Raw genomic sequence first — 18543 nt, 5'->3', positions numbered from 1 at the left:
TTTATCTAAATTTGCAATTAATTAGTCAATATATATATATATATATATCTCAGACTTTTGAAAGTAACATTTTTGGCATTTAACTCTTTCAGGAAGGCAGATATTTGTTCAAACATGACATTAGCATAATTAGCAGATTTGTGGCTTCCTCTTTAACATCTTAAATTGTGTTTTTAAATCACCACTTAAGATAATTGCTTCCCCCAAAACCAGCCACAGGATTTGATGGTAAACTCCTTTTCCTTTCCTTCCCGAGTACTGACATGTTTGGCCGTGTTTCTGGGTCACTAGGTGAGCCCGGCGTATATTCAGCCCTCGCGTTTCTGCCAAACTCAGGACAGCTGAAGCTAGCAGCCCTGCAGCCTCAGTTTGACATTTATAGGATCAGGACGACACATTAATGTGGCGTTATATACGAGAAGACCAAACCATCACATACTTTCTCCTTTCATTTCCCTCATCATTCTCACATCACGCTTCCCGCCTGTCCTCCTGTTTGTTGGCATGAGCGCTCAGACCTGCCACTGGAACAGAAGCGCTTGTGTTTGACTTTTTTCCTCTGCGCTGAAAAGTCAAGTGAAAGCCTCTGATTTGGTTCCCCAGGTGAAGTTTACGAGTGTTTGTATGTCAGAGTCTGTACACAGCTAGCATTTACATTTATTTACTCATTTGCATTTGGTTTGTGAAGACGTGTCGTCCTGTTCGGTTGGCATTAGTAATGCGGTCGCTCGAGTATATTGAAATTTGGAGTCAATCTGAAAACACATTCACATAAACCAGACAAGTTAGTAAACTAAATGTGTTTACTCTATGATGTTCGGTTTTAGCAGACTTTATTTAGTTCGTTTTGGTCAAGTGTTTGAATAGAAGGTTTTTTTTTTTGGCTTGTGATCTGTAAACTGATCAACTTTGCTGACTAGTAGAAACTTGTTAGAGATGTAGTGCAGATAAACCCATCGTTTCAAACAAATGTAAGCAAAATCATCTGGAAATGAAGAGATTTTTGATTATTCTTGCTTTTGTATGGCTAAACATTTTTCTCACTGATGTTTAAATTGCAGATTGTTATCTCTTTTTCACCTCTAAACTATTTTGTTGTGGATATGATTTTTAATGCTTTTGGACTTTTTTTTTTTAATGGGTAGTGGAGGACCAGTAGGGTTTATATATATATATATATATATATATATCTATTATATAGGGTTATATATATATATATATATACTTATATATATATAGCTTTTTGTTATATATATATATAGCTAATGCCCTATGGTTGTAATAATACTTGTATTTGTAAATATTGTTTTTTACTAAGTAAGTGGGATGCACATAAAATGTTAACAATATTAAAATATAAAACATTTTATACTGCTGTGTATATATATATAGATATTGAGATTTTGGAAGAGAATCAAGGGAATTTAGCACTAAAATAAGACAACATTAATCAATTTATACACTACCTTTCAAAGGTTTGTGGTCAGTAAGATTTACGAATTAATTAAAAATCTATTCCAAATGCAGTTTATTTTATATATATATATATATATATATATTTATATATATATATATATATATATATATTCTATTTTGTTGCCATAAAAATATTAAGCAGCAAATCTGTTTTCAGCATTCATAATAACCAGAAATATTTCTTGAGCATCAAATCAGCATGTTACATTGATTTCTGAAGGATCATGTGACACTGAAGACCGGAGTAATGATGCTGAAAATTCAGCTTTGCATCACAGAAATAAATTGCATCTTAAAATTATTCAAATAGAAAAGTTATTTTATATAATAAAAAATATTTAACAATATTACTGTTTTTACTGTATCAAACAAATGCAGTCTTGGCGAGCATGAGAGACATTATGAACATTGAAAAATGCACTGACCCCAAACGTTTTGGAGGTAGTGTATGTGCTGATATATCACTAGTAGTTTTGTTTAGTTTTTTTCTTTAGTGTCCTTGAAAACGTCACTGTAAAAGCTGAGAGAAATAGTGGCAAAATCCTGACATTCATGCTTTGACACTGTACTCTTTCCTTGAGATTTGGTGATCTGAAAGTGACAGACAGACAGACTGACATGAGTTATTATGGGATCTGCTGTCGTGGCATCTATTTTCCCACTTACAGCTGCATAGAGACCCTTCCCGGCCCTGTCCTGACCCCTATCCCACTCTTTCCTGCACTCCACTGCTTCAAAGCAAAGCTCACACCCTGGACCTGTCAGCACTGCAAAATCACAGTTCTTAAGCAGTGTTTCACCTTGTTTTCCAGTATAATTATATTAACATCCTTGAAACAAGATTCATTTACTTGAGTCAAAATCTTATTTACATTTAGTGAAGTTTATGCTTAATATATTTTTAATGTTCTTAAGATAAAGCAATTTGACAGTGGGGTATAAAAATACAATCATTTTCCTTTTTATTTAAGTTTATTTTTTCTACCTCATTGGCAAATACTTTTTTTAATCTTGTTAAAGGTGTTTTTGATTTATTTATTTTTTTACTGGAAAATGGGACAAAATACTGATGAAGTTTTTTTTTTTTTTTTGCAGTGTGATTGGCTTCTCTATACTTCACAGCAAACAAAAATCCCTAGCAGTGTCTTATCTGTAGACTAAAAGATAATTTTTAGTGTTATTATCAGCAAATCTGTCGTATTTAGAAGCTGAGATGGATAGACCATTTTTTTAGATGAAGATCAAGAAGCAAAAACCCTGTTTGATTAAATCCACATCTCTGTTCTGCCATTTTGTTGATCCCATTTTTACCAGGACTCTCTTCGCCTGGTTCTCTTAAGAAGTCGGGGAAATTCGATTTCAGCGCTCTGTCCGGCCATACGAGGTCTGCACGCATGCCGTTCACCCATCACCCGCTGCCCATGCTGGCAGGTGTAAGACCAGGTGAGAGCTCAGAGCCCCCCCACCCCACCTCCCACATCCTTCCCCTTCCTGTTCTGCTCCCTCACGCCCCCTGGTGGGGTCGGATGTGGTGACGTTCGGGGAGAGGCGAGGTAGTGTTTACACCACGGTCGGGTCGGGTGAAGGCGTTCGCCATTCGACCCCCCCCACCCCTCACCCTCTTTCTCCTCTGTACTGAGGCTGATTTGTCTTTTTGTCTGTCTGTCTGTCAATGTGATTGGTTGGTGATTGGTCTCTCCATTTCCCGACTTCATTCTCCCTCCGCTAGAGGCGTCGTTTCACTGCCCTGATGCACGTGAGCTTGTAAGATGTTGTTTTAAATGCTGTGCAGCAGTGATCAAAGTACATATCCACTCTCCTTTGATGCAAGACTCACAGGATTAGAAAACTGTATTTTCCAAGATGTTCTGAAGTATTTTATCATCTATTATCAATTAAGATGGAAGAGAAGGAAAACATTATAAATGTGCCAAAATTAGACATCACAAATCTTGTAATCAAATCAGTGGCATTTGTAGATGGACTTTTTTTGTTGATGAATACACACCAATTTACCCATTATTCATTCTTTCTTTTCAGAGAGCTATTTAAAACTTACAAAACTATGATAACAAGCTCCACTGACAGATAAACAGATGGATCGATGGACGACAGACAGTAATGGATAGATAGATAGATAGATAGATAGATAGATAGATAGATAGATAGATAGATAGATAGATAGATAGACAGACAGACAGACAGACAGACAGACAGATGGATGGATGGTGGATGGGTGGATGGATGGATGGATGGATGACAGACAGTGCAAAATAGATAGATAGATAGATAGATAGATAGATAGACAGACAGACAGACAGACAGACAGACGGATGGATGGTGGATGGGTGGATGGATGGATGGATGGATGGATGGATGGATAGATAGATGATACTGGATGGATAGACAGACAGTGCAGAAATAGATACAGACAGATGGATGGATGGTGGATAGGTAGATGGATAGATAGATAGATAGATACAGGACAGTTGGATGGATGGATGGATAGATAGATGGATGGATGGATGGATGATAGATAGACAGACAGTGCAAGATAGATAGATAGATAGATAGATAGATAGATAGATAGATAGATAGATGGATGGATGGATGGATGGATGGCAGTGCAAGATAGATGGATAGATAGATAGATAGAGGGACAGGTGGATAGATTGATGGATGGACAGAATGATGGATGGATGACAGGTATAGATGGATAGACAGACAGATGGATAGAGGGACGGATGGATGGTTGGATGGATGGATGGACAGGGATAGATGGATAGACATACAGATAGATGAATGGATGGATGGTCAATGGATAGATGGATGGACAGACGGATGGATGGACGGACAGATGGATGGACAGAGGGATAGATGGATAGACATACAGATAGACAGTTGGATGGACAGATGGATGGATGGATAGATAGATAGACAAACAGATGGATTGACAGAGGGATAGATGGATAGACAGACAGATAGGCAGGTTCAGCTGTGTTTTTATGTTGTATGTTCAGATGAATTGCTGGTGATATTATGCGATGGCTCTTGTGTGGCCGTGTGTTGTGTGTAGTGGTTGTGTTTAGAGCTGTTGTTGCGGAGTCACTCCTGGTGGGAGGGGGTCTTTGGTGGTGGTAGTTTGCAGTGCCATTTGCCTCCTTCTTGAAGCCTTGGCTCCATCCCATTCCCTAATGGGATTAAAGGGTGGATGATGAAGCGCGAAAGAAACGGAGGAAGAGGAGGGAATAGCAGTCTGCATGGCAGGGAGGGTGAAAAGCAGGGCTTTGACTGGGAGCGCAGTGCCCACGTCTGGGTTACAGGGAGGCTCTGGAAGTTGGCAGACTGTCCCGTGCAGCTGGGGGCCCTTCTTGGCTGGAGGAGACAAGACCCCCTCACCCATCCACTCGCTGGTCGGGAGATGAGCGTAATGTTATTCTTCATTCAAATGAGAGCACGTCATGACTTAACAACTACTGCAGTTCGTTCACATTAGGGTTGTGCTGATACAAAAATATATCAACACTGCATTTTTATTCCTCATTGCACATACTTTAAATCCTCATATCAATGTTTTATTTGTTTATCTGTTCACCTTATCTTTCATTCAGTTTCCTACAGTTTAATAAACAAAGAAGCAGATTGTCTAAATTGCAAAATCTGGAACTAGTTTTCAAGTTGAAGCAAACAGTCTATCTTTCACATTTATAGTTGATTGGCATAGTCATCCATGTTAGAGTTTGGGGGCTCTGTTGGCAATTTGTAGTAAAAATTATGACATCATCCATGATGAAATATTATGATAACATAACGGGAATTAAGAGGCTTTTTCACTCTGAGAGCATGTTGGTGTCAGTCTGGACAATTTTGAGCTTCAGAAATTATAAGAGAGTGTGAGAATGAAAGAACACAGAAAGAGATTATATATATATATATATATAATAGACTATATACAGTATTTTATATGTTGTATATAATTATATAAATGTTGTGTATAATTTATGTATTTATTAAGTGTATATATTATTTATGAATAGTTTTCCAAATGGGGTTTTTGTAATACTTTATAAATTGAGGCACACATTTATTTATACATATTTAATATAAAGCTAACTATAATTAGTAAAAGCTTAACCAAAACCCTAACAAATAAAAGTTTAGCATTTTTGGATTTCAAAAATTGTATTATATAACGATTCATATATTTCTGAATCATTTTTACCTATGAGGATGTCCTGTAGGATCTGCGGAGGGAGGTTTGATTTAGCCCTGTTCTTGGAACAGCTTTGTCTCTAATCTTTGTAAACACACACACACACACACACACACACACACACACACACACACACAGTTTTCCTGAATTGATTTCCATCACTTCCATCTCATGTCATCCATTGTATCCTTGTGTGTCAGTCTCGCTTATTATTGATATACTACTAGTACTTATACTGACACAAAACATGTTATTGACTTCTCTCTCTCTATGTGTGTCTGTCTGTCAGCAGGAAGTCCCCGTGCCTCTGCTTCCTCCCTGCACTTCCCCTCACCCTCCATTATCCAGCAGTCCAGCCCGTACTTCACCCATCCCACCATCCGATACCACCACCACCCGGGACAGGACCCGCTCAAGGAGTTTGTGCAGTTCGTGTGTGCCGACGGATCGGGACAGGCTAGTGGTCAGGTAAGAGGAAGTGACCTCATACTGGAAGTGATGATCTGACACTGGGGTCAGTTGATTGCTGCTGAATATTTAACTTGATCTGCTGTATGTGTTGCAAAAATGCTTGATGCAGATATTCTCAGACTGGTTTATAGTCAATAATGGAAATGGCATCCTATCATACTACTCATACTAGTTTTGTAGTATGTATACTTGCATATTTTCTGTATGCATAGAATAATGCAGTATGCAACAGAGAACACTGCATGGAATACTATATCCCACAATGCAGTCCAATCGGAAGCTTTACAGTAGTATTCCATTTAGAATGCAGACATTCTACTGTATTAAACATTATCATTGCTTACTGCATACTGTTTTACTAATTTGGAAATATGGAGTATATACTTTGCAGTATGCAACTGTTTAAAGAGAAGAAATTGAAAAAAATGATTTATGTTGATGAAACAGAATTTAGCCAACATATTTCCCTCGGTCAAGCAAAAACTCTTGCCTTAAGCATGAAATTAATTGATATTTGTAAAACTAATGTTATCAAGCATTTAAAGAAAGCTTACCGTTGTGAAGACCAAGAAACCAAGATTGAAGTGGGAAATGAAAGCATCCAAAAACATGTTAAATAATGCACAAATGGTTTCTTTTAGGGCTTAAGTTGCTCTGTGGTCATTCTAATTAACTTTATATAAAATCATATATATATAAGTGAGGTTATGTCATATTTAGCGAACATTTACAGTACTAACATTCAATTCACTTTTATTGTTTTTATATTATTTATCTATAATTACTACAGACCCGAATCAAAATCCTAACCACTGGTAGGAAAAAAAAATCTGCATTTTTTTTTTTTTTTTTATTATTTTATTGTTGTTTTTTTTTTTTTTTTTTTTTTTTGTTGTTATAATATTATTATCTGTTTTATTTTTTTTTTTTGCATTTCTTAAAACCCGAAACAAGCTCTGTCTTTTCCGATACAAACAAATGTGTGCGTTCCTTGTCTTTGAGGCCGACTGATCGGTCACTGTTATGTATCTTGTGCTTGTCTAGCCGATCTTGAGTTAATCTCTCCTTCTCTGTCCACTTCCACGATAAAACCCATCTGCGCAACAGCTGACGACCTCTGAGCATTTCGGTGTAGCGCGCATCCCCTCCTCAGTTCTGCTTGTGCCATTTTTTTTAGCTTCGTGAACGTGGCTTGGTTTTTTTTTTTTTTTGCTCCCTGGTTTTGATTCAACGTCATTCCATGGACCAAAACTCACCTCACCATTAGTGCGTCCATTTCTTCTTCTTCACCTTCTGCCTAAAGTCCTTCATTTTATTTTTTTCCAGCTCTTCCACTGCTCCTGTCTGTGCCTGTGGTGAAGTCAACACACAAACATGCACACAAACAAATATGAACACCCCCTTCATAAACAAAAGCAAACAGACATTCATCCTTTTGGTTGTTTCCCTCTCAACACTCTCCACTACCAGCCACCCCCATTCCTTTTTTTTCCTCGGAGCTAGCCTGCGTTGTTTTTTCCATTTGCGGGGTGTCGGGCGTGTCCGTACTCCTCACCCTGTTTGTGTCGTCTGCAGCCGAACGGGAGCGGCCAGAGCAAAATGCCAGGCTCCTTCTTGCTGCCTCCACCCCCCCCTGTGGCGCGTCCAGTGCCCCTCCCAATGCCAGACTCTAAATCCAGCAGCACGCCCCCCGATGGCGGACTCACCTCACCCACATCTCCGTGTAAGTGACCCGACCCCCCATTTCACCAAACCCTATGAAGATCCCCAGTCGTCTAGCCACAGTTGGACCGCTTTTTGCCATTTAGTTTGTGTTCCTTAAGTTAACATGAAATGCCCATTATTCGTAATTTTCGCCCATTGGTGGGTCAGAACTGTTCCTTACTTTTTTTTTTTTTTTCGTTTTCGTTTTCGTTTTTTTAATTTTGTATCCTAGTTTTTAGGCAGCCGTTTTAGTGGTTTAATAGTTAACAGCAATCAAAATTTCACTAAAGTACGGAGCCCATAATGGTACATGGTGATGGGTGGGGTGGGGGGGGTGACATGGGAGGAAAAATTATTTTTCAGTGTTTTTACGTTGACTGGCGAAACTTTTTCGTTCCTCTGAAAAAATTGCATTTGCTCACAAAATGTTTTCATTCCCACGAGAAAGTTTGCTTTCACTTGGAAAATGTTTACATTCTCTCGCAAAACATTTTTGTTCCCCTGAGAAACATTTTGTTCTCTTGCAAAAAAAAAAAAAAAAAAATAAAATCAGGGGATCGCAATACTTTTGCAAGAGAACACAAAAGTTTCTTAAGTGAATGCAAAGTTTCTCGAAAGAATAATACTTTCACAAGTGAACAGAGAAACACAATACTTCTGTAAGAGAACACAACACTTTTTTTCAAGCTAATCCATATGTTTTACGAGTGAATGCAAAGTTTCTCGGGGAAATGCGATACTTTTGCAAGCTAATGCTTTACATTGCAAGTGAATGTAGAGTTTTTAGAAGGAACGCAATGCTTTTGAAATGGAACACAAAAGATTTGCAAGTGAACACAGCGTTTCGGGGAAACAGTACTTTTGAAAGTTAACGCAAATGTTTTGTGATTGAGCATAGTTTTTTTATGGAACGCAATACTTTTGCAAGAGAACATGAAAGTTTTATGAGCAAATTTAACATTTCTTGGGAGAATGCAAAAGTTTTGTAAGTGAACAGATTTTCTTGGGGGAAAACAATAATTTTGCGAGCAATTTCTTGGAGGAATGCAAGGGAATGCAGAGTTTCGTGGGGGAACAGTACATTATCGACCAAACGCAAAATTGCAATACTTTGCAAAGCGAATACAAAGTATTTTGGGAGAATGCAAACGTTTTGCAAGTGAATCAAAGTTTCTTCGGGGAATGCAATACAGGAAAATGCAAAGGTTTTGCAAATGCAGAATCCTTGAAAAAAAAATTTTTCCTCCCATCTCATATTTTTTTCCCATGACCCTTGGGGCCTTTGTATTCAAGGGTGCAAATTTAGGGCAGTTCAAGTGGACTCCAAAATACTTAAAAAAAATAAATAAATAAATACAATTATTTTAGTTGAAACAGTTTTCTAAATGCAGCTATTATTGTACAATTCGCTTGACCTCATTATTGTGTGGCAGCTCTGGCATGAAAATCACAACAAGATGGAAGAATCAGTATCTACCAAACTGAAAAGACCAGCTTTCACCCTCTTGAATTTATATTCTGGTCCAGGTTGGTTTGTGCTGGTCAAATTGCATTGCAGCCCTGATGTGAAAGGGCCTTAACACTCCCGAATGCAACATCCAGAAACCCATGCTTTGTAACTTTACGTTGGTTTCATTTGAGTTTGTTTTGGTTACATTCACATTGCTGGTTAGCTTTTGGCCTGTGGAAATATGATAGTTGAGCTCCAGTGCTGGTCTAAAGGTCAGTTCGTCCAGTACATGAACCAAATTTGGGCCGTTCAGAAAGGAGGTGGCGTATCCTTATGGATAATCAGACATACTGTAAAATATTCACTCACCACAGACGGGGCACTGGACGGAGCACTTGCATTTTTTTCCTCTTTTCTATCATGTTTCTTATTTTTGTTTTTCGTTCCTTTTCATTGTGTTTCCTTTCATTGTTTTTTATGTTGTTTGTGTGTGTCTTTTTATGTGTTTTATATGTTGCTGATTCTCCAGAACGCACTTAGCAAACCTGATACACAATTTAAAAGAGAGGGTTTTTTTTTTTACTTTATAGAGGTCATGTATTATGAGTTTACCATGGTTAATGGGGGTTGTTTTGGGTAAAGATAGAAAACAAATGGCCTGAAACCCCCTTACACACAAAAATACACATGGCCTCTTGTAACTCATTGTTTTGTATATAATGGCCATAACAACAACATGGAGCAAACAGTCAGTAAATAATTAATAACAACAAACAGATTTATTCTGCCAGATAATTTAGTTCTTTAATTTAACTGTAGGTGTTGTATGGTTTAAACCACAAAGGTTTATAGAAACTCCTTCCAGTAGTATAGAATTAAATTCTATGTTAGAATGTAGAATTCAGTTCTGCAATTACAGCCTATTATATATTAGTGTTTATATATTCTATATTTATAATCTAGAATTTAATTGTATATTAATATAGAATTCATTTGCATATTGCGATTCTATATTAATTTAGAATTTGTTTGCGATGTAGAATTCAGTTCTGCAATCACAGGAGTTCATATATTGGCATATAAATAAATTCTGTATTGTAAAATTCAATTCTGTGATCATAGGAGTTTCTATATTAGCGTTTATATATTTGTAATATAGAATTCTGTATTAAAATAGAATTTCTTTGCATTAATGTAGACCTTACATCTGCAATCACAGGTTTAAATGTTGCTGTTAATATTTTACATATTCTATATAATATAGAATTCAATTCTATATTAAGAAGTTATCTGCATTATTGTAGAATGTCATGAACAAAGCAGCTTTTCTTTGTTGCCTTTTTGAATGCTTGCTGATGAAAGCGCTAACAGCAAACTGTAGAACAAATACGGCTCTTTGTGTTTGATTTCTCCATGTTTTTACATACACACTGATTTATGTTAGATCTCTATATTTGATGAACAGTTACACCATGGAGTCCATCAAATAAATCTGAAACCAAACAAAAACTGCCCTAAATTTGATAATGATTTGAAGACTCAAACAGCTTTTTAATTTATTGATCTTCAACCGTGTGAACCAAGAACAATCAAACATAGTGTATCTTTAATGATAAATTACTTTACTTTTGTTCATTGTTTGCCAACAAGTCAATTCAGTACAGAAAAGTTTCAGTTTCCACTATATTTGATGAAATTCGAAATATATCTGAAGGTTCGCCTTCATCAAATAGATCACATTGACTAAAATTTCATAACTAAACGATTTTGCAAACATTGTACAGGGTGATTTAAAGATAAAATAAATTAAATGGTTTATATATATATAGTCTCTGTTCTTCTTTCTCTCCCTCAGCATACTCCACGCCAGGCTCCACAGCTCCCAACAGGTTTGTCAGCATCGGATCACGGGACAACAACTTTCTGAACATACCCCAGCAGACGCAGGTGATTCTTACTCTGTCATATTCAAAACAAACCTTTGAGTGTTTAAAATCATGCATCTAAACACATTACGCTGCTCCTCCCATTCTGTCTTTCATTGTTTCCCATGATGTTCTCTGTTCTGCGGTGTCGGGCCCATCTGGAGCGGGTCTGCGATAACTGGAGCTGATCGGCGTGGTGTAGTTGATTTGAGCATTGCGAATGTGCGGCCACCGCACCGCGCCTCCTCCATCAACCAGTACACTTTAGTCATTAATGTGTAAAGCACACCCGCCCCGGGCCAGCTCCTTGCTCCTCAACACATGGTGACCATCTGAAGCCACTAACTCACCCGCTCTCACCTCCTCCCTCTGCTGGTCGGCCTCACTGGATTTGATCATTTATTTTCATCTCATTCTGCATAACCATTCCTCATTTCTACCTTCTTTAACTAATTTCTCGACTCGCTATCACCCTCTGCTGGAGACTACTGTTTTTATTTTTCTTGTCTCCTGTTGTGACTCTTTGGCAGTGACTTCGCTTTGTCTAATTTCGCACATTTTCCAGTGTGTTGACCCTAAATTTTAGAAGGCAGAGGAAGAACTTTTTTTTTTAGTCCGCTTAGAGATAAACTACTTGAGTGTGCAAATTAGCATCGAGTTTTCATAAGTAAACGTTTTGCGAAGATTCGTTATTTGCAGCTACACTTATTTATTCATTTGTTTTTGTTTATTTTTAAAATGTGCATTGAAAAAATGCATTAGTCGTAATTCATTGTTATACAAGCATTGATAAAAGATAACTGGAAGTAAACAGTAAAAATGCATTAGTCGTAATTCATTGTTATACAATTGTTGTTAAATTGTAATTGGATGTAGTGAGTAAGTTGTTTGAGTAAATTGTTACTGTTGTTATAATTATTGCACAACAACAGTGAAATATTTATTTTATTAGTATTTTTTATTTGTTATTGTTAGGAAAATATGCACTGAGAAAATGCATTGATAACTGTAATCCAATATAATACAAACATTAATAAAAATAATAAAAAAAAATTATTTATAATCCAATGATTAAAATAACAAGAGGCAGTGAGAATAGAAAAATATTTGTTTAAGAAAATGTGCATTGAGTAAGTGCCTTATTCATTATAATTCAGTGTAATTTAATTTAAAGACATGTTTCATGAGGGTATCAGTAAACTGCACTTTAGCATTCATGTGTCTCCAAAAGACATTTGGACACTTCAGTTATACTTTAAAATGATATTACATTAGATAACAAAATATCAAAGCAAGTGACATGTATTTTGAAGGGGAAAAAATAATTTAAAAAAAAAAACATTACACAAAAATGACTATTAAGTTTTCAGTCATAAATCAACAGAACTAGAGCTGAAAATGAAGACAAAAGGTTTGTAACACTTGGTGTTTGTGAATTGTTAGTGGATTATTTATTTTATTCCAAAAAAAGGTGCAATGGGGTGGTGAACTAATAATTGTAAATCGCCAAAATGCTAGTTTTGTCAGAAGACACAAAGCAAAAATGACATTAGTGAAGAGAAAGATCCTGCAGTGTTTGAGACACACAGATTCAGGCTCTTCTAATGTAGTGACATTCAAACAGTTTTAAATGTCTTTTAGTGTTTGAACCCTGTATGTCCGTACGAGGAAGCGCTCTCAGCCCCGTGCCATTCCCAGTCAAAAACACGAGAAAAGAACTGCGGAAATGTGAGACAGGAATGGAGAAAAGAGAGGCAAAGTTGAAGCACGGCCCCTAAACTGAAAAGTCACGTCCCAACTGTCTGGTTGCCCACAGCAACGAGACATGATGTCACAGGCAGCTGAAGTTGAACTTGAGGGTGGGGGGGCAGAGCTGGTCACTGCCAAGGATTACGGGGGGAAGATGGGATTGCGAGAGGGAGGAGTACAGCTTACAGGGGAAGAGTTACTTGGCCCGAGTGGCTGGAGCCTGGGGCGGGTGGTGGTGCTTGCGTGACCTGCAAGAGTCAACCAGAACAAAAGTTACCCGCCGCCCCTCCTAACAGAGCCTCTCAGCCAAAGTGTTTCCAGGATTTGACTTCGAGAGAGTTTTGTAAAACCAATCAGGAGTAACAATCCCGCTCTCATTTGAATGAGGAGCCCAGCTCTCGCTATCGTCCCAGTCACATATCAAGCACTTTTTCGCTGCATTAGACAATACGAGGAGGGGTCAATAAATAAGCTAACAAGAGCATTTGTCTCACAAGGCGAGGTATGGGAGCGGATTGAATAAAAGCATTATATTTTTATATAAAATGTAAAGAAAATATATGAAATACATGTAAGGCTATTGTAAATGTTATTTTATATTTAAAATAATATATTTATATGATATAATTATCAATCAATCTATATATACAAACTATTAAGAATATGATGTAAAATATTAAGTAATTATGATTCTGATAATTGTGAATGTAGTTAATACATCCATATACATTATTATAAAGATATGTATACTGCACATATACAACATAATTTTTAAATATTTATAATATTGAATGTTATAAATGTATTATAGTTATTCTTTAATATATAAAATTACTCTAATTATAATTATAAATAATTATAAATTAAATTATATTTGTAATGTTATTGTTTTATATATTGTGTATAATTTATTTATATACAATTTTCAGTTTACAGTGTTATATAATATAAACCATTTTGACACAATATATATAAAAACTATAATATATGAATTTATTTTATGGATATTTTTATATATAAAATGTGATATTTATAAATGCACATATTATTAGAAATCATTAATATCGTTCACTAATTATTAAATCATTATTTTTTATAATATAATAGGAATATTAAAATAAATACTGTAAACACCCATAAAAATATAGAGCATCCTTCCTCTAAAATGTCAGCTAAGATTAATTGTGATATTGCTGTTGCTGTGTGGTTTATAGTGTTTTTATTGGCTATTTAACAGGTGGACTGCTGTACTGACAACCAGAATCTGTTTATAATAAACAATCGAATGTGTAGAGATGGATATCCAACTTATTTTGGTTGTTTTTACGTGTCGTCACAGCGGTTAAATGAGTTTCCTATTTAAAACTAGCAGTTTGACAAAGACGTGCAGTGTTTTATTGGGAAACACGCTTTAATTCCAGCATGACGTGAACGCACTATAAAGTTGGTGTAAATATTTCTCCGTTCTTTGGCGTTATCAGTGCGATATCTGAACTTTCCGAGCTGAGCTCCTGAGATGCATTAACAGAGCGTCTGCTGATGTTGATAAAGTCAGTGTGATGGTATGTGGAGATGCGTCATGACATTCCCAGAAGGGAGGTTTGCTGGTTTAGTTCAGTAAAGGCCCATATGGTAAGCAGGTCAGCTTCAGAGGCTCTGAGAGTCCAGCCTGACCTCTAGTGCTCACATCAGTAACAACAACATCTCTACATCCAGATCCAGCTTTCCATACTTTTGAATTCAAGCTTCAGGAATATTGATTAAAAATAAAATAACATCAAATAAAAGTAACATAAAAATAGTAAGCTTGTAATAGCAGTACATACTGAAACATGCACAGTTACTTTAAGATTATAAAGTTAAAATATAAAATAAATAAAAAAAAAACAATAACTTAAATTTACAGTGGTATTTATTACATTTATGAAAAAGTAAACAAATTATTAAATTATAAAAGCTTTGTGACAATAAATGTAATTTAGTTTAATAAACCTATTTATTTATAGTATATTAAATTATAAAAAATAACAAATGATTAAATTATAGGTCTGTGAGACAATAAAATAAATTTCACGCAATATATGTAATAGCTTAAATGTAGAAGTTAATTATATTTTATTAAATGTATACAAATGAACTTTTTAAGTTATAGCTTTATGTGAAAATACATTTCACTTAAATTAAAAAGTTTTTATGTTATTAAATGCATACAAATTATAAACACATTATTTAATTATAGGCTTCTATCAAAATACATTAAATTTAATAACTTAAAAATTATATTTTATTAAATGTATACAAATGAACAATTTTTAAGTTATAGCTTTATGTGAAAAATACATTTCACTTAAATTAAAAGGTTGTTTATTACTAAATGCGTACAAATTATAAACAATAATTGTAAATGTATCAAAATACATTTAATTAAATGCATTTAATAACTTTAAAATATTTAGATTTTATTAAATGTATTATAAAATATAAACAAAGTTTGTGACTTCTTGTTAATGAGTGATATTTTATAATTTTAGTTTAATCCTATATTCATTTTTAAATGTTTTTTATTATTATTATTATTAAATAATTATTAAACTAAGGCTTTTAAAATGCAATATTTTATAAAATCATACAGTGATAAGTAGCAGATGTAAAATGCCTATAATTAAAAAAAAAATTTAATCCTCAGAAAAAAAAAAATATTGGCCTTGATATTACTTATCAGATAGAAAATAAGTCAAATTCTTCCTGCACAGATAATTTTATAATAATCTAATGGTTTCACTGAGCTGATGTATTTTCCGTTTAAACACTAACATTGCCTTTATTCTGTTGTGTTTTACAGTCATGGTTCCTTTGACGAGGTCCTGCCTGCAACCTGTCAACACAATTTGGAAGTTTTATGACAAAAAAAAAAAAATCCTCTTTGAAAAAAACCCTTCCGACCCGAAACGCACCCTAAGAAACGTGAGCAGCATATGATTAGGAAACGTTCGACCCTGTATTTGCCAACAGTCAGACGCCCTTCAAGCCCACTCCTCCACCTCCGACAAAGACTTTCAGATCACAGCAGGAGGTGAGGGAGCAACACGCACCTACAGCACCTCGCAAGAACCGGCACCAAACCAACGGCAACATAGAGGAGCAAGAACCCGATGAACACAGACAGAAAATGTTACTAGGAACAAGGAAGTAGTGTACAATGGCTGGGATTATCAACAGTTTCAGTGGTGAGGATTTAAAAACGCAAGATTTTGACCAGTTAAACGTCAATTTTTTGTTTTTAAAAACACTTAAACATGCTGAGGTTCAGCATCCAGGCAACACTAAATAATGAGAGCCCCGGACGTTTTGCAATTTTAGCCAATAAGCATGCAGTGGAAACGTCTTTTTTCCCTTTTGCAGTCAATTACTAAACTAACTACGAGCAGCAGAAGTATTGCACTACAGTAATGCGAAGAACACTAGTTTGACGTGCACTATTGAAAATGGGATCAACGGCGGACGTTATTTGCACATTTTATTGCGGAGAAAAATTAATCTGGCACACTAAAACTACCCAGAGACCCGTTCTTATTTTCAAGCCTCAAATTGAATTTAATAAAACAAAAGTCCATTTCAGGTGCTTAGTGCCAACTAGAGAGCACCAGATTTTAGTTAGTACTGCTATAGGATGAATAAAGCCGACCAGCACACACTTAAGGTGTGGTCACATTCACCAAATTTGTCTTGATGTCCTGAACCTGATGAGAAATCTGCTTGAGGGAAATTTTTCATTCGCACATAAAAATTCCTGATCGCGTGGATTCTTATTAAAGGGAAAGTTCACCCAAAAATGAAATTTGTCAAATTTGTTACCCTCAAGTTGTTCCAAACCTGTTTGAATTTCTTTTTCTGTTGAACACAGGAGAAGATGTTTTGAAAAAGGTGATAACCAAACAGTTGATGGTAGCCATTGACTCCCATAGTATTGTTTTTTCACACTATGGAAGTCAATGGCTGCTGTCTTGGTGAATTATCTCTTTAAAATGACTAGATTTCACCTTTGAAGTTTGGCTGATCATTTTTACAGTCATGTGACTGAGCTCAACTTTAAAATCATTCGTTTGGGGTACATTATTTTTTTTTTACGAAAAGGTTGTCTATTGTCAATAGTGTAGTGATGCACAAAGCACTAAATTCGCATGTCAACACAACAAATTTGTTTGACAATCTTGAACCTGATTTGAAACCTGCTAAGTGATTTTTTTCAGTAATCCTATCCTATCAATCAAAATTACAAATTTTCCCTGCAAAATTTCGCTAAATGTGACCGCACCTTTGCAGCCATGTGACGAAATGTGACCGCACCTTTGTTTTTTTTTTTTTTTTTTTAATCCCATATCTAAATGTGACCGCACCTTTGCAGCCATGTGATGTATTTCTTGGTTTAAAAAATTTAAGCCATATGTCTGAAATTTGTTTTAAATAGTAAAACTTTTAATTAGAAGTATAAAACTTTTTTTATGTAATAAAATATTTTCTTTTTTTTTTTTTTTTTTTTACTAGCCCCAGCTAGTCATTTTGTTATTTATAATGGCTGTGAATTAATTTCATCATTGTAGCGAGGCATAATAAAAGTCCCTGATTCATTAGCACTAATAAAGACGGCCCTAGAGACACGCCCACTTCTGTTTTGTTTACGTACCTGTTTACACTCCCAGAAGTCCGTGTTCCAAGAACAAGTGACCTCGCTGCGGAGCAAAAGAATGTGTGACATATCATAGCCGTGCTCAGAGGGATGTGGGCCGCTTGGACCGCTTTTATTAGACGCCGCGTTTCAGCATTCACTTCAGTAGATTTACTCTAAAATTTGGTAATGTTTCATCATGGCTGTCTGCACATACACACACTCTCCTCCGCAGACTGACTACAAAGGGAAGTCTTTACAGTAGGGCGATCTTCATCCGCTGATAAAGTTTTGTTTTTTGACGCAGCTGTAATCGGTAACCTCACAAAATAACTGGACTGCCTGACCATGTATCTCACTGCAGGGAAGCATTGTTGCCGGATGGCGGCCGTGTCATCGCTTTGGTTGAAAACTAACACGAGAATCGTGATGGCAATGGTCTTTTCTTTTCTAATCAAAGGAAGTGCCTCTGTATTCCCATTATGCAATTTGTTAAACATGAATTCAGGTTATTTTCTTGCATATAAGCTATAGAGGAGCGTGAAATTTTTATGAGAAAAAAAAAAAAACAAGCGTCAGCTCACTAGTTACAAACATCTTTATATATACAGGATATATCCATATATATTTATATATACATTTTTTTTTCTTATTTGCCTAATAAGCTCAGTGGCAGTCTAGTTATTTTTTGAAGTATGACATGATCATAAATCAGATATCCGTTCAGAAGTACCAGTCCCGAAAACCCAGTTCTGCACTTAATAATTAGAGTAAAAAAAAAATCAGCTGGCGGAAATCAGATTTCTGCGGAAAATGTATCAATAGCGTAGTAAAAAAAAAAAAAAATGCACGGCTTTTGATTTCTTTTGTGTTTGGACAGGAAGTATTT

At 35.7% G+C, this 18543-nt stretch overlaps 1 protein-coding gene across 21 annotated transcripts in view; it reads left to right on the top strand.

The window, feature by feature from the left end:
• Positions 1–17325, top strand: part of nfixb (nuclear factor I/Xb) — a 152865-nt gene extending 135540 nt beyond the window's left edge. For 8 of the 21 annotated variants that reach the window (XM_042719616.1, XM_042719610.1, XM_042719613.1 and 5 more), the window contains 5 exons: positions 2791–2919; positions 5979–6157; positions 7736–7883; positions 11170–11261; positions 15831–17325. In XM_042719616.1, the coding sequence (XP_042575550.1) occupies positions 2791–2919; positions 5979–6157; positions 7736–7883; positions 11170–11261; positions 15831–15845 (563 nt within the window). In that variant the 3' untranslated portion in view covers positions 15846–17325. The remainder of the gene's footprint in view (positions 1–2790; positions 2920–5978; positions 6158–7735; positions 7884–11169; positions 11262–15830) is intronic. The other 13 variants (XM_042719624.1, XM_042719618.1, XM_042719622.1 and 10 more) reach the window with 7 other exon arrangements.
• Positions 17326–18543: the final 1218 nt, after the last annotated feature.

This window comes from Cyprinus carpio, chromosome B3 (assembly GCF_018340385.1).
Source record: "Cyprinus carpio isolate SPL01 chromosome B3, ASM1834038v1, whole genome shotgun sequence".
NCBI classification, from domain to species: Eukaryota; Metazoa; Chordata; class Actinopteri; order Cypriniformes; family Cyprinidae; genus Cyprinus; species Cyprinus carpio.
The sequence above is the reverse complement of the archived record's forward strand: the minus strand, read 5'-3'. Positions and strand labels throughout refer to the sequence as shown.